Source organism: Denticeps clupeoides, chromosome 2, assembly GCF_900700375.1.
Source record: "Denticeps clupeoides chromosome 2, fDenClu1.1, whole genome shotgun sequence".
Classification (NCBI taxonomy): Eukaryota; Metazoa; Chordata; class Actinopteri; order Clupeiformes; family Denticipitidae; genus Denticeps; species Denticeps clupeoides.
Window position 1 is genome coordinate 29,054,211 of NC_041708.1, and position 15,423 is coordinate 29,069,633.

At 41.8% G+C, this 15,423-nt stretch overlaps 1 protein-coding gene across 23 annotated transcripts in view; it reads left to right on the plus strand.

Annotated features, from left to right (window-relative positions):
- scrib (scribble planar cell polarity protein) overlaps window positions 1-15,205 on the plus strand; it is a 60,988-nt gene extending 45,783 nt beyond the window's left edge. For 6 of the 23 annotated variants that reach the window (XM_028959904.1, XM_028959939.1, XM_028959967.1 and 3 more), the window contains 17 exons: window positions 1,712-1,783; window positions 1,989-2,048; window positions 2,452-2,496; window positions 2,660-2,785; window positions 3,769-3,879; window positions 4,157-4,207; window positions 4,457-4,609; window positions 4,911-5,073; window positions 5,221-5,455; window positions 5,761-5,850; window positions 6,027-6,209; window positions 6,601-6,732; window positions 7,332-7,471; window positions 7,563-7,600; window positions 8,027-8,101; window positions 12,141-12,195; window positions 13,095-15,205. In XM_028959904.1, the coding sequence (XP_028815737.1) occupies window positions 1,712-1,783; window positions 1,989-2,048; window positions 2,452-2,496; window positions 2,660-2,785; window positions 3,769-3,879; window positions 4,157-4,207; window positions 4,457-4,609; window positions 4,911-5,073; window positions 5,221-5,455; window positions 5,761-5,850; window positions 6,027-6,209; window positions 6,601-6,732; window positions 7,332-7,471; window positions 7,563-7,600; window positions 8,027-8,101; window positions 12,141-12,195; window positions 13,095-13,222 (1,857 nt within the window). In that variant the 3' untranslated portion in view covers window positions 13,223-15,205. Of the gene's footprint in view, window positions 1-1,711; window positions 1,784-1,988; window positions 2,049-2,451; window positions 2,497-2,659; window positions 2,786-3,768; window positions 3,880-4,156; window positions 4,208-4,456; window positions 4,610-4,910; window positions 5,074-5,220; window positions 5,456-5,760; window positions 5,851-6,026; window positions 6,210-6,600; window positions 6,733-7,331; window positions 7,472-7,562; window positions 7,601-8,026; window positions 8,102-12,140; window positions 12,196-12,312; window positions 12,347-13,094 lie in introns of all 23 variants that reach the window. The other 17 variants (XM_028959957.1, XM_028959976.1, XM_028960009.1 and 14 more) reach the window with 16 other exon arrangements.
- The last annotated feature ends 218 nt before the right edge of the window (window positions 15,206-15,423 follow it).

Below are 15,423 nucleotides of genomic sequence, written 5' to 3' on the forward strand. Positions count from 1 at the left end.
GCTTTAATTGGTGGTATTAGATGTATTAGCAAATCTCTATGATCACATATCAGCAAATGACCTGTCCTACAGATGTAAACTATTAGCACTTGATCTTGTGATTCCAGCCTCCAATATTGCAGTTTTGATTACCAGTTACTTTTATTGCGCAGATCTAGAAGAGTCTAAAGTAATATGAACGTGTGCAACATTTGGTCTACATTTTATTAGCATTGTAGCTAATGACACATCCTCCCCACACCCTTGTTTGACCATTTCTGAGTGTCTTAAGTGAGGTCCCTTTTCCCATAACCCCTATATATAAATTCTGGCACAACATGGTTATCTGTACTATTTGGGCCAGGGCTATATTTAGGTCTTCTGAGCAGAGTAACTGTTCTCCGGAAAGGTTCTTTTTGTGGGATTGTTAAACTGTAGCAGTTTTTTGTGTACCTGCTACAAATTCTTCATTTCCCTCTTTGATTTTTTTTTTTCCTTTTTTGCGCCATCTGTCTTTTAGGGTTTCTCATTTAATTTTTCCCCTTTATGGTCCTGCTTGGATGTACTGTAATTTATTGTTGCTTTTTATCCTTATTCTCCCCTTCTTCATTTCTCTTTTCTTCTCCATAGTTCTCTCCTTTATCCTGTGCTGCTGCTCCCATGGAGTCCCCCCTACCATATGTGGCCCCTCTGGAACAGGGGATCATTCATGCCACTTTTTTTCCCGCAGAACCCTTTACTCAGTCACAACTGTCCCCTGATCCTGACCTATTTGTTGCATCGGTAAACATTGTTGCTAAAGGATTGCCTACTCAGCAGCCCTCAGGGCAAGAGGAAGAAGAGTGCCTGGTGGACTCTCAGCCAATCAGCTTCAGCGAGAACCCCTTCCTAGTGGCCAATCGCAAAAGTAAAGGCTGCCCCCCAGAGGAGCGCCTTCTGTCTGGGCCTCCTTTAGGCTATGGGAAGAAGGGGCATCTGCAGACCTCGGTTTACGGCAAGGCAAGAAGCCGTGGGAGTGTGAAATTGTGGCTTTTACTCTAAGCCTTTTTTTTTCTGGTCTGTTGAAGCATGGTTTTCTCAGATTTTTTAAACTGTGCATTGACATTATATTAACAGGCTTTGGTTTCACATTTAGTACAAAGCAATCACAGTTTTTTCTGTGTGAAAATATTCCCATTCATTTTTTGTATTATTTATTTTACCTGTGCACATGCACTTTTGTGAGGAGTGAGCATGACGTGGAATAGTTGGTTTTTTTAGTCATTCTAAGTTGAGCACCTGGTTGTCCAAGGTTTTGCAGTGTGGCTTCCCTGGGTCCAAGGGCGTATTTTCGGCTAGTCGTAAAACAATATAAATGGAATGTAATTGACAACAATAAAGCAGTCATGAATCAAATCTTCAGCTAGGTTGCACTGGCCAGGGGGAGGGTGAACAGTGGCATGAATGGTATGTCAGAAAAACAGGTGTCTGTAAGGAGAGGAGAAAATGCATTCTTATCAGTGGGACTCGCCATTTTGTATAGTAGACCCTTTAAGCATTTGCTTGAATATGCAAAGCATTTGTTTTAAGTTATTTTGGGTTTGCAAAGGATTGATACGTATATTACTGTTTTGGCCATTGGCCATAGTTCTCCCTTTGTGCATTACCTTTTGTGGCATGTTGTTTTTCCTCTTAATATGCATAAAGCGTTGTATCAGTTTTTTTCTGTTGTGTTCTATTGCTCTTACCCCAGACCTCGTCTGTGGACTCCCCAAGAACCGACAGTCCCATTCGTGAGTCGTTGAATTCTCCCAGCTCTCAGCCGGTGAGTCACATGCCTTTCCTATCCTGTCCTCCTTTCTTTTTTTAATGAAAAAAGACCTTGTGGAGGAGGACAAATTGTGTAGGTTTCCTATCTGGCCATTCAGCCAGCATTGGACATTCTTGATATCTCTACTCATGAGCAAGCATAAAAAGAAGACCCAACCCACCCTTTCGTTTCATGCTTTTCTCCCTACCGCCTTCTTTAGCAGTCCCTTCAACGTCTCTCATCTTCCACTCCCTCAAGCACTGGTAGAGAAACACGATTTGTAAGTTGGGCCCATTGACCTTGGGTTTGGTATCATCTGGTCTTGCTTGGCTTGGCCTGCACGGAATACTCCTACAGCAATGGCCTTCTGGAGCTTTTAAAGACTTTTTACTGACTTCTGAGCTGATGTAAACCTCCTCTGTGTCTTCTGATGTACTAGAAGGATTTTGTGAGGCTAAAAATGCATGCTGTATCGGTTATGGAGAATGGGCTGTAATGATGCTTATTGATGTGGGGAGCAGTCTCTACCTTTGGGTGTGAGCCCAAATGAGCCCAATCTTTTGAATGTGAGTGATTCTGGGAGCTGAGCCTATGCTATCAAAAGTCTCTGGATGTGTCTACATCTGCCATGCCAATTTCATTATCCCATTTTTCACATCAGCACATACATTTCTTTGTTTCAGGCCCATGTTCATTACTCCACCAATTTGACAGCCAGGGACCCATCAGTGAGTGTTCAGGATCTGCAACCTCAGACATTTTGCATTCATTTTAAGCACACATCCTTTGAATCAAATTTTTCATATCAATCGCTGTCCTTTTACTCTGCTGTGTGCTGTTTACTTTTGCTGTTGGGCTAAACTGCTATTGACCATTTTTTTTCTTTTATAGACAAAACCGGGTTCCATCCAGCCCCTCTCTCGCATGCGGCAGAACACATCACCAGCCAGTCAGGATGGACACAGCAGCCCCAACCCCTTCCAGCATGGTTCCTCCCCCATCAACTCCCAGAATTCTGTAAGATCCCTCACAACCGTGTAGTGTCATCATCACACACAGCTGCCTTGGGCTATAAAAAGCCTTCCATACTAAATGTGTCTTATATCATGGATATCACTGTCTGGGTATGGATGCATACCCAGTTCTGACTGGCTGGTAGGTATGCATTAAATTAGCATATTGCTCAAGTAGCGTTCATGTTTAGTCATTATTTGACTAGTAGTAGTATAGGAACAAAAGAGCAGCAGGCTCATGTGTAGAAACAAATGTTCAACCAAAAATTCTTTTTGGCAAGTTACCATGGTATAAGCAGTCACCACCAATATCTACTTCACATCAAACTCATTTGACATACAGCATCAATTTCATTATCATTACATATTGCATTTTCCGTTTTTGTTGAGATCCATTAAAAGGCTTTTTAGATCCAAAAGTTCTTAATCCGTCCTCAGGTCTTTCCCTGTCCTTTGGCACTAATAATGTCTTCTTTGAGTGATCTGATTTTATTTGAAATGCAGCACTCCAGAATTCAGAGGTCATTGGTTAGCATACCATGCAGCTTTAGGTAGCGGTATGCAAGTTGTTACTAACAGTACGTTTTGATCTTGTTTACATAAACTCTGCACTTTAAAATTCAGACTTTGCCATAAAGTGCTATTCAAGCTGACCATGAAGAACATAGTCTGAATGAACATAATATTTACTTATTTTCAGGACACCAGATGTGCCATTCAGTATTTTCTAATAGTGTTCTAATATATATGTATATATATTTCCATAGTTTCTCAGTTACATACAGTCTCACTCATACACACACACACACACTCGTTTCTTTGTCCCCGGTCCCACCCGTCATTCTGTCTTTCACTGTCTGCCCTCCCTCTGTCTTCCTGTTTTTCTATTTCATCGTCCTCATCTTCTGTTTCTTGTCATCCTCTTGCCCACCTCCCGTCCTCCCCTCCCGTTTCCCCTCACTCCTGTTCCCTGGACCCCCTGTGCAGCCTCGTGCCCCCTCCCCTGACACGCTTGAAGAATTCCCTGTCAATATCAAGCAAGCCTACAAGGCTTTCGCCGCTGTGCCCCACTCTTTGGCTGTGCTGGAGCCACCACAGGTAGGGTGCTTGTAACTCCCATGTAATAGGTGTCCTGTGAGAGTCTGACTCTCAGCCCTGTTTTAAATGAAGTTCCTCTTTGTGTGGGATCTTTTTGTCTGATTGAGCTTGTAATGCATGGAATGACTTTTTTTTTTTATTGTTGTTTCTGTTTGGTTTGTAATGCTTACTGCTACACATTCATGTGGTGTACAGTCCATTTTCTCAGAGTTTCTGGTGATTTATAAATAAAACGGGACATTTATACAAAGTTTTTAATTCTTTCCCCCTCTCTCAGGATCTCTGTGGTCATCGAAACAACACTCATCCCGTACAGCCGTCTCCTGAGGTGGGATATCTTTTCAGATCTGCAACTGCTGATTATTTTACAGAAATTATTTATTGGCCCGGCCCCTAACCAGATCATTGTGGATCTTCTGGGTTCTGTAGATTGTCTAAAAATCACACCCGCAAATAACCTCTGTTTTTAGTGCTTTGGCCCAGAGGTTTGGCCACAGTGCGGGGTGGTAAAATTATTCCCCTTCAGTACAATGCTCGGACAGTACATAAACAGTTATTCTGTTTATGGCTCTTCCAGTCTGATCTAAGGGATGAGGTGTTTGCGGATGTGGGAGAGGGTGACAGGAGGCCTTCCTCCACCTCTCCACGCTCCTCCCTCTCCTCTGACCGGCGTGAGTACTTGAGCTTGGCAGCAGTGCCACGCCGCTCCCGGCCCTCTGTGGAGCTAAAGGTACCCCACCTATGCCCTGTTCTAGAGCTGTGTGTCACCCTTAGTCTGTCTCGCTGCCTGCGAACCTTTTCTTTGGTGGTGGGCTATTTTTTAAATATTTATACTGTACATGGTCCTTTTTCCCAGGGTCGTTCAACTTTCAGTCCTCCTCTTCGGTCTTCCACTGCATGAAATTTTGGCAACGGGTTTGGTTGTGATGGGGCTATAAATGTTAAAATCAATATGGGTTGTAACAGTTTGAATTTTAAAGGTTTAAGAAAGTTAATTGTAAACTCTGAACTGTGCTTTTGTTCACTAATAGATGTCCAGCCCCTTGGGCAGGGCCAGCCCTGAGCAACGTTCCTTCAGAGACCGGCAGAAGTACTTTGAGATTGACGTGAAGCAGCAAACTCCAGAGAGTAAACCCAAGCCCAGAGTGTCACTTGTGGGAGAAGATGATCTGAAGAAGATGAGAGAAGAAGAAGGTTGGAACAACTTTGAGCTTCCATGTGTTTACCAGTAGAATTATTGTCAGATTTATGTGTTTTCGAGTTTAATATATTTTAAACTGTTCTTTTTTTTATATATATATATTATAATATTCATTAAGCTTTTACCCGTCTTTGCTCCAGCAAAGAGAATAGAGCAGCGGACACAGGAGCTTATGCTGGATGAAGAGGAGTACGAGGAAGAGGAGGACCTGGCAAAGCAGGTGGCAGACATGCGAGCCCAGGGGAGGGTGGTCCTGGATGGGGTGGAGTATAAGGTGGAGAGTGTTGGGAACAGCCATTGTGCCACACCCCCACAGCAGTGTGCCACTCCGCCCAGTTACAGCGCCACCCCACCACCGTACTGCACCAGTTCTGGGTATGTATAAAACACGTGGATATTAATTTACACTGTTTAATTCACCAGCTCAGCTACCTACTGCATGCTTTACCTATAGATCTAAGACGTACTTCGTACTGAATGCACACTTATTCAGGAATTCACACTTCTTATACCTAGAAATTATACAGGAAACTTGGCCAAAAATCCCTGTTCATTAATTTGTTGGTTTTAAGTTAATTTGTTGGTTCTAAGTTCTGATTTTAAAATAAACATTTGTCATTATTATTTAAATGTATTAATCATGTAGTCCTTAACCACAATTCGTTTGCTTGCTTGTGTAGATCATCATCTGTAGATGGCAGAGGTGATTCCCAGAGGAACTCTATGGAGGACAGCTTTCGACCGGAGCAAAGGCCGAACTCCATGACCGGGTAATTAGAGAATACAGGCCAATAATTAATGCAGTGTAAATTGTTTTGAAATAAATTCTAATTCCATGGTAAAGTAAGCAGTTTATTGATCTAAATATATATTTTTCAACCACTGTCATCACTTCATTATTCTGTGTAAGTCTTAGTGTGTAATAGCTCTGTGTTCTTGACTGCAGCCTAATCCCAATGTATACTGGTGAATCAACTGCACCAATCCGGACTGCAAAGGCAGAGCGCAGACACCAGGAGCGTCTGCGCATGCAAAGCCCCGAACTTGCAGTGATGTTGGACAAGGAGCTGTCACCTGCTGAGAAACGTGCACTGGAGGCTGAGAAGAGAGCCATGTGGAGAGCAGCCCGGTAACCACCTTACCTGCAGCGAGAGAGAGTGTGTGTGTGTGTGTGTGTGTGTGTGTGTGTCTGGATATGACCTACATACATATATCTGTATTCAGCCGAGTTAGTGGAGGTGACCTCTGCATTCTGTTAGTCTGACCCTGTTTTCTCTCTGTAACTCTCCTGAGTCTGTCCTCGTATTATTGCACTTGACAGGACTTGGTCAATTTGGTGTCTCACAACTCCTTTCCCTCCAGCTTGTGTTCCTCTCACTGTTTTTACCTTCCATCTTTGCTCTCTCTTCCTTTCTGTGTTTGTGTGTATCTGTCCCTTTATTGGTACCTACCCTGTCCCTACTGGTCCTATCCCCCTTCCCCTCCTTCCTCTCTGCTGTGCTGGGTGCTGTGGTTTGTAGGCCCTATGGCCTAGAGGAAGATGTCAGGCAGTATGAGCAAGACCTGGCTAAGAGGCTCTACCAGTCCAGAGTTCGGGCGTCGCAGGCCAATGCTGCCTCCTCCTCCTCTTCTTCCTCTTCCTCCCAGCCCAGGTCTGCCCTGCCCAGCTGCATTGCATCCTGGGAACTATGCTCTGGGACACTTTTTGGGTGCTTATTAGGGCGCGTGTGCTATTGCATTGGGCGGGATGGTTTGACACGTCACTGGTTGAACCAGCAGGCACAGTCACTGCTTTGCACGATCCAGTCAACTGCACTTAGTTGTTAGTTGCTCTTTTTTTTTTATTCTCTTTTCTTCTACTGCTCCTGTTCTCTTGGTCCTTCATCTCCTTTCTGCTCTAAATGTGCTCCGCCCCGTCTGCTTCCATCACTCTGACTCACCTCTCAGCATCCATTTGACTAACATGCTATTTATGAACATTACTAATATGGGCCATTCTGCCTCATTTATCTTCCTTTCACAACTGTTCTCTACTTAGCTCTGTTATCTTTCACCACAGCCTTTTTTCCTTTTCTGTCTGTTGCTTTATCTGACACAACCATGTTCTTGTTGACCCTGGAACAACAATAATCATTTTAGTTCAGGGTCATCGGCAACATGTGCATGTGTCAGATTCTGCCTTTTTTGTTTCTTTCTTTTTCTTATCAGTTTCATTTGGTTATTCTCATGGTTTTGTATTGGCTTCACTCAGGATGAAGTCCCTGGAGCAAGATGCACTGAAGGCTCAGATGGTCATCGCCAAGTCTAAAGAGAGCAAGAAGCGTGGCACACTGGACCAGCTGGCAGAATCACCCTCTCCGGCACCAACTCCCTCGCCCACCCCACTAGAAGGTGGATGTCATCCGTAATATAAAATTCATTCGTATTTTTTTCCCTCAAGATTTGGTATATTAAACTATATGATTTCTGCTTTCCTCTACAGATCTCAGCCCTCGTGTTGTGACCTCACCAGGCAGACTGGTATGTACAATCCGCTTTTTCGTACTTTGTGTCAAAGGTCATGGTTTAATTTACTTGCAGGGACCTGGAGTTGTGTGCTCACCATTCTCTCATCAAGATCAAATGTCACCATCAAAGACCATCCCGCCACAGCAGCAATTTATACTTCTCATCTCAAATTCCTTTTATTAATTTTAGTCGCACTTCTTCCCATGGATGTTCATTCCTTCATAAAGCAGTTGTTTTAGCAACTGGCTGCCATCACACTCTCATCCTGCCACTTATATCCAGATTCCACCCTCTACTGTCTTTCTTTTCTTTCTTTATTTCTCAGTTGATTTTACCTCCTTTATCTGGCACTCTCTTTATCTTTGGTATCCCTCTTGCTCCTCTTCCTCCTTTTTTTTTTTTCCCTGTACCGCTCACTCCTGTTTACTGTCCTTCTAGTCCCTGTCAGAAAAGAAGTTTGACTACCGACAGTTTGCTGCCATTCCTTCTTCCAAACCTGTATACGACATCCAGGTATTGCCTGCATGCCCAGCCCTTCCAGACCTCCCAACATTAACTCGTCTCTCCCTTGGTGACCATCTCTCCTGGCTTCCTCTCCCCCTCCTCTGGCCTCCTGAAACATTAAGTGTGACTGGGCCTCCAACTCGATAAAGAGAGTGGTCAATTTTTTTATGTGACTAGTCGCAAATTTCTTTTGGCTGCAGAGTTCCTCTTCTGTCAGCAGTTTCCATTTCTCCCCCGCTTTGACTACATTATGTGTTTTTGGTGAAGAAACCTTCATTTACTTAGTTTAGTAAATACATGTAGAGAAACATGGGGCTATACTAATCCAGCATTTGGTTAAATTCTTTACTCTAAAGACTTTCCCCTCATGCGGCGCTCTTCCTCCACTTCCTCACTCACATCCACTCACTTCACCAATCATTTTCCAGCTCACAACTAAACTGGTGGCAGTAAGCGTTGCTGTGTGTATGAGACCGGGTATGAGACTGGCTGCCAGTACTGCAGTCCGACGCACAGCACGTGAGACGGCGTAAGGAAAAACACCTACACTGCATTTTAACCGCTGGTATAGCACCAGTGGTACACAGACCCAGGGGTCGGCAACCCGCGGCTCTTTTATCCTTACACTGCGGCTCCCTCTGGCTTCGGGAAATAAATAATAATTTAAGTGTATTTTATTTTTATTATCTTTTTCAAATGTAGATTGAAGATTATTGTGACCTTGTAACATTAACATGCAATGTGTTTCATTTTTTTGTCGCTCAAAATATGACACGTGCCCACCACCCGACCAGAGCTGTTCATCTTTAATTTAATAAGTAAATTGTATAGAGTTTGCATAATACCACTAAATTAGGGTCACCAGGTCCAGTTGTTTCGGATTTCGAATAACAGGTTTGATTGAATCTTGAAAATGGGTTGTTCAGAGGGATTCTGAATTCAGATCAGATCACCTAATCCAATTTTAGTTTTAATCTGGATCAAGCCTTCATTCTGTGTTCAAACGTTTGTGTGTGAATTTGGATATATTTGCTAAAATCAGGATAATCCTGATCCCAACAAGGGAGGATTCAGTGCAAATTTCAGGCAAGTAAAACTTGAAAATTGTTTACAAAAGCATATTTGCTGACATATCATTTATTTATATTTGGTACAGTTGTTGAGATCCCCCTCAGTATTTATGATGGTGGCAGTGAAAATAAAGTAAGAAATAAGACATGACGCCTTTCATGAAAGTAATGGGGAAAAATGCCTGTGAACAATCTGTCCTAAAACAAAATTTTAACAAAAAATACGGTCCATTGTATTTTAATGAAAAGGACAATATCCAGAAATGAAAATGAGATACAATCCTTAGTTACTGCGATAGTCCTCCTGAAGACACTCATAGTTAAGTGTCTTACTTAGGGACACAATGGTAGTAAGTGTGGATTGAAACTGTGACTGAGACTGAGGAAAAGGAAATGTGCGGGTTTAAAATATAATCACTAGATGCCTGCCTCCATTTCACCTCCTTGGCATCTCTCAAGATTATTAAAACGCATCACCTGATGACGGTGGCTGAAATGAAAACCAAGATTTACAGCTCTAATATATATAGAAAACAAGATTATAGAGAGTTTGGGGTGTGCTATTGGGAATTTATACATTTATTGTGTACTAATATAATTTTGGTAACCTGACCCTGGGAAGGTGGGGACCACTGCACTAGTCCACTACCACCCACGTTTTCTGTTTCATTTTCTTGCACTAGTAAACCGAATGTAGTCATCCTGAAATTCCTGAACTTTGATAAGTGATCCAGATCCTGGATGGCAAAACAAGGGTTTTCTAAATCCAGGGATAGGGTTTTCCAGATTTTTATCCAGACTAAATTTGAACAACTGGGCCCAGATCTCCTCTTTTCCTTGAACATGTCCGGCCAGGTTTTTAGACCTTGTCTGGGTAATTAAACATTCGTTACGTCACGCATATTCTTGTTAATAAAAAAACGGATGTTGAGGCGGGGGAAAAATACTTTTTTTTTTTTTTTTTTTTAACATTTTGGTTGCACTGGAAAAAAAAGTACGTTTAGCCGACATCCGGCGCCACAATAATGTCTGTTTCAGGCCTTTAAAAAGCTGTACTTTTCTGGATAGGGTCTAACTTTAAGGGCCGATTGAAAGCTTTAATCCGAGTCTGCATCCACTCTGTCTGACAGGTCCAGGCTACTCACCTCTGTCTGCCTGCAGCACATGCTCTTTCAGATGTGCAGGAATATCCACAGCCAATCAAAAACAGGCCCCGCCCTTCACCATCTCTGATTGGTTAGAATATGATATGGGCTTTCAGATTTAGCAACTTTTGTTTCCCCCGAACAGCTGGTTGCTCCGGTGTGACTTTTTTTTCCTGTTTGTAGCTGCACCATTGAGAAATTAGGTCGCATGTACGACCAAATTGTTTGCACTCTAGAGCCATGCATTCACACACATGCAATGTTCGCGAACCCCCAGGCCCTCCTCACCCCCATAACTATTTTATTTGCATAAATATAATTTCACAAGCAACACACTAGCCTTGTTGTTTTTTTTTTGTAAAAAATATATTATCTTCAGTGTCCTCTTAATTTTTCATGTCAAAAAGTATTTGTGGCTCCTGGTGCTTTCTCTTTTGTGGAAACTGGGTCTAAATGGCTCTTTGAGTGATAAAGGTTTCCGACTCCTGGTCTAGTGTAAGGCACCTTTGGAGGTCAGGTGCTGGATTTATACACACCTGGTTTGGGTCAGAAGTCTGTTGAGATTCAGTGAGAGGAGATTAAGAGAACAGGCATGTGGAGGAGGGTGATTTGGGAGCAGGAGTCATGTTTTGTGTTGAAGTTGCTGGTTCGGCTTGATATTGGTGGGATGATGTTTGATGGATTTTCAGAGGTTTGCTGAGGGTTTACATTCTGTTTATGGAAAAGTTGAAATCAAGACTAGTCAATCTGGTCATTTCTATGCATGGAACATTATTTTAGTAAAAAGATGACCACATTATGGATCTTTTTCATTATTAGAGGATGAATGTAGCTATTCTAATGCAGATCTATATCAATAAAGCTCATGTTGACTGCTGTGGCTGCTTCCATTTGGAACTATTGTTTGATCAGCCATTGGAAAAAAAAATTCAGTTAAGTATTGAGACCTGAAAATGTTGTCTTGATTTCAGTATTCTACATCACCAGAATATGAAGTTTCAGTTAAACGTTCAATGTCGTAATGTGTGCACTGATTTTCTATAGGGCTCCACCACAATACTGCTGATAATGTCCCTCACTTTCAGTCATTGCTTGTGAAGTGGTAGTGCTGTTTTTGAATTTATTTGTGTTGGAAAAAAATCCAACTGAAATTCTGAATTTGTTGCTTGCTCTTTGTGTGTAGTTCAGGTGCCACATGCTGATCTCTTTTTGCAGAGTTTGAACATATTTGTTTGTTCCCAGTGAGCTGATGATGGGTCATTGATACTGGAGGAATTGCAGGAATGCTACTATATACACCACTTTTTTAAATGTTCATTGTTATGTATTCATCTATTTATTTTTCCTGCTATTGGGAGCATTTAAGCAAACCTAAAGCTATAGCTGGGATGCTGTCACAGTTGTGACTGTTTTTACGGTGTAATTTCTGAATATTCAGATTTTCACTTTTAAAGCAGTGTCACAGAAGTCATTTCTACTTTTATAAGTTGTTTTTAGTCCTTGTTTTTCCATGTAAAGTTCCTTGAAAGAGAAGAGAAATCCTAGAAGCCTAGAACAATATCGTAACCCCGATGAGCAGTATTTTCACCCGCTGCTGTGCATGAGTGTGGTCTGTGTTGTGTCGATGGCCTTGTCACTGTGGTGTACTGGATGGATTGGTGTCTCTGACTGATGAACTAACCATCTCAGCCCTTCTAACCCTGTCCTAGGGGGTCTAGTGTGCTCGCATCAACCCTGGGCACCGTGGGCTGCTCCCGGTGTGGTGGCATTGTGAGTTACCCCGTCCTCCCATGCATCCTTCTAACCCACAAATGTTTTTCTTTCTCTTTTCAGTCCCCAGGCACAGTTAGTGATATCTGCTACACGGACGATAGCTCCACCTCCCCAGGTAAATTCACCTCCATGTTCACAGGCAACTGGACAACATAAAGGTCTCGCGGGGTTTTTCATGTAATCAGGGGGTTGTCTTAATGTGTCTCATTGTTCTCATCCCCCCTGAATACAGGTGACGTCCTGGGATAATTGAGACTCTAATTTGGGTATGGCATTTTTGTGTGTGTGGGAGGGGGTGGGAAAGGGTGTGTGCATCCTGCTGCTCACTGGCATGTTTAGTAAAAAAACAAAAAAAAAAAACCACCCTTAGATCTCAAAGCATTTGTGCGTTTTGCTGTTTATTAACAACATCCAGGCTTGGGGGGGTTCTGTTTCTCCTTCTTGGTTTTGGGGTGTGCTGGGTCATTTCAGGTAGCTCTCCTGTTTACTGCAGCTGCACTGATCAGGTGTTATTTGCTTTACACATTTACCCAAGGGGATGTGGAGCTGGTTTTGCCCACAATGCTCATAACCACGCTCTTAAAATTCAACATTTTAACATGGAATCCTGTGTACAGGCCTCCTCTCTGGGTAAAACTTTTGGTGTGATGCTAATATTATAATATGCATGTTTGATTGACAATAGACACTTCTACTCCATAATAGTGTGAAGATTTCCACTTTGGTATGATCGTAAGCGAGTGATTTGTCATATGGAAAGAAGGATAAAAGTGTAGTACCTGACCAGTGATACTCATCATGCTAATCATCTGAATTTGCTCAACCACCTTGAATCCTAATGCAGGGGAAGCGAGAAACTCCTTCGGTTCATAGGGTTCCCTCAGCTGCATTAACCGCTTGTTTTAGCATTCCTTTCTCTTGGCTTTGCTACTGGGACATGTTGAAGTGTAGCAGTGGGCCCTCTCTTCTCTTGGATGTTAACTTCTCTCCCTTTCCCACCACCCTGTGCCTCAGCAGCTCTAGGAACAGATATGGAGGTCTGCTCGCCAGTTAACTCTGCGCTGGAGGAGATGGCCGTCTACAGCAACAAGCGCAAACTCCGACAAGCCCGTCGCAGCTTGGAGGCAGCAGTGCCCACATGACCATGCACACACACAAACTCTAGGAGAAGCAATTATATACTGGCTTGCACATCAGAGCACCACCACCAGTTTTTAATCCAGCTCATTTACAGTGCTGAATATCACTACAGTGCCGACCTTTCAACATAGAGGCTGGTTTCCATGGAAACGCTGTGCTCCCCCACCCTCTGCTGCACACCAGTCTTGCCTTTACAGTCACATGTTGGCATGGAAAACAGGAGCATCTGTAGTCAAACTTCATGCTGCTTCAGGTCCACCAACACCCATCGTCAGGCTTTTAGTTTTTGATTTTAATGATTTTATCCATGTCTCTTTCATAAGGCTGCACATTTAATTTCTTTTGCAAAACACTGAAGAATAAAGCAGAATAAAGATTAGTAGTCACTTTTATATTAACCTTTATGATAACGAGGATTTTTGTTTGGCAAGAGAGCACTGCTACCTTCACTGCCTTACATTAGCCCTATTCTCACATTCAACTTTTAAACTTGATGTAATTTATTGTTTTAACTTAATGTTCATTTAGGTTCATTAATCTAAAAAGTGGTTGTGTTTTTGGATACACCATTTACCTCAGATTTATCAGATATTTGGACTATTAAACTGGGTGAAAGGTTTGAATTACTGAATTATACTAATTACTTATTGTAAAGAAGATTTTTCTTGTCCACCTATTTTTGGTCTTGAGTTCTTCTCCTGAAGCTTTAAATTCATATCAAAAAATATCATAAGCGAAATTGTAGTACACTTTGAAGTAACACAAATGAATGTAATCATTTATAAACGTTTGAGTTTAATGCATTCGCTGAGATCCCCCTCAGTATTTATTTTCTTATTAAAGATATGTAATTGATGTAGTGGACCTTCATCTTGTAATGACTGGGATGGACCACTGGCAACAGTTGTGTGACTTGGATTTGATTGACAAACTGGTCCAAGTCTGTGTTGTTTGAACCAGAGTACATAATTTCTCCTGGACGACATTAGTGTACATATCCTGATCATTCCCAGTCCAGAGAGCCACAGCATACAAGTCAGCGCATGCATACTTACATACTGTTGTACACACAAGTTCAATTACAGATAACATACTGTAGTTTTTATTTGACTACACACACACACACATACCCACATACCTTCTCATCTCTGTTTGTGGTACCATTTTTAATACTTATTTAGGTTAATATTTGAAATACTGGATGTGTAGGAGAGGGTGGGACTGAAACACTTGTAGTCTATGGGGATTCTCCAGGCTCACAAAGGTAGAGGGTGTTTTCTGTTTTTTATATTTTTCTTATCAACATTTGTTAATTTAAATCAAAAGCCACTGAAATGCTTATTATTGTGTGAATAGTGTATAAATACGATGTGGAAAAAATATTGTTGATTTTTAATGAAAAAAAAAAGTTAATATTTGAGTAATCTGAGCCAGTCTGCGCTAAGATCACCTACACTGCTGTCTTGACTGGCTGCTTCCCTGCTTGTACATTGGCATAGTGCATTATTTCTCTCTGCTAAGGGAGGCTTAAACTCAATTGTATTTTTTTTCTCAGTCTTGTCTCTGCTTTGCAGCACACATAGGGGAATCAGAGGGCTTTGTTTCTTAGAATTTAATTTTGACTAATTTTAGCCTTTTGTAATTTAATTCTGACTAATATTAGCTTTTTGTGTCATCTTGAGTTTTGCGTGGGTGACCACAAATTTTCTTTGTTAATTAAATATTTGGGTTGAACTGATTTTTGTTAAACTAATGGGATTAATTTTTCCCCCAATCCAGAATAATTCAAGTTTTGGCTATTGTCTGGAAATCTCCTTAGAAGGAGTGGGGGTTGTGTTTTTTATTTTATTTTATTTTATTTTATTAAGGGGTGGGAGGTTAAAGGGCAGGGATTAGAGTTCATTGAAGACTGTAACTAGTGAATTTGTACAACCAAAGAATTCTATTTTGTGGTTCAGGAATAATAAAGTTTACTTTTCATTTAATAAGATGAAGGTTGTTTTTGTATTTCTCGTACTCAAAAACCTCTTATGCTGGACCTCTTCACACACATGTGGTTCTTTACATTTCTGGCATGTAATGAGGATGAAAGTGAAGTGATTGTCATTGTGATACACAGCAGCACACAGTGAAATTTGTACTCTGCATTTATCCCATCACCCTTAGAGAGCAGTGGGCAGCCATGACAGGTGCCCGGGGAGCA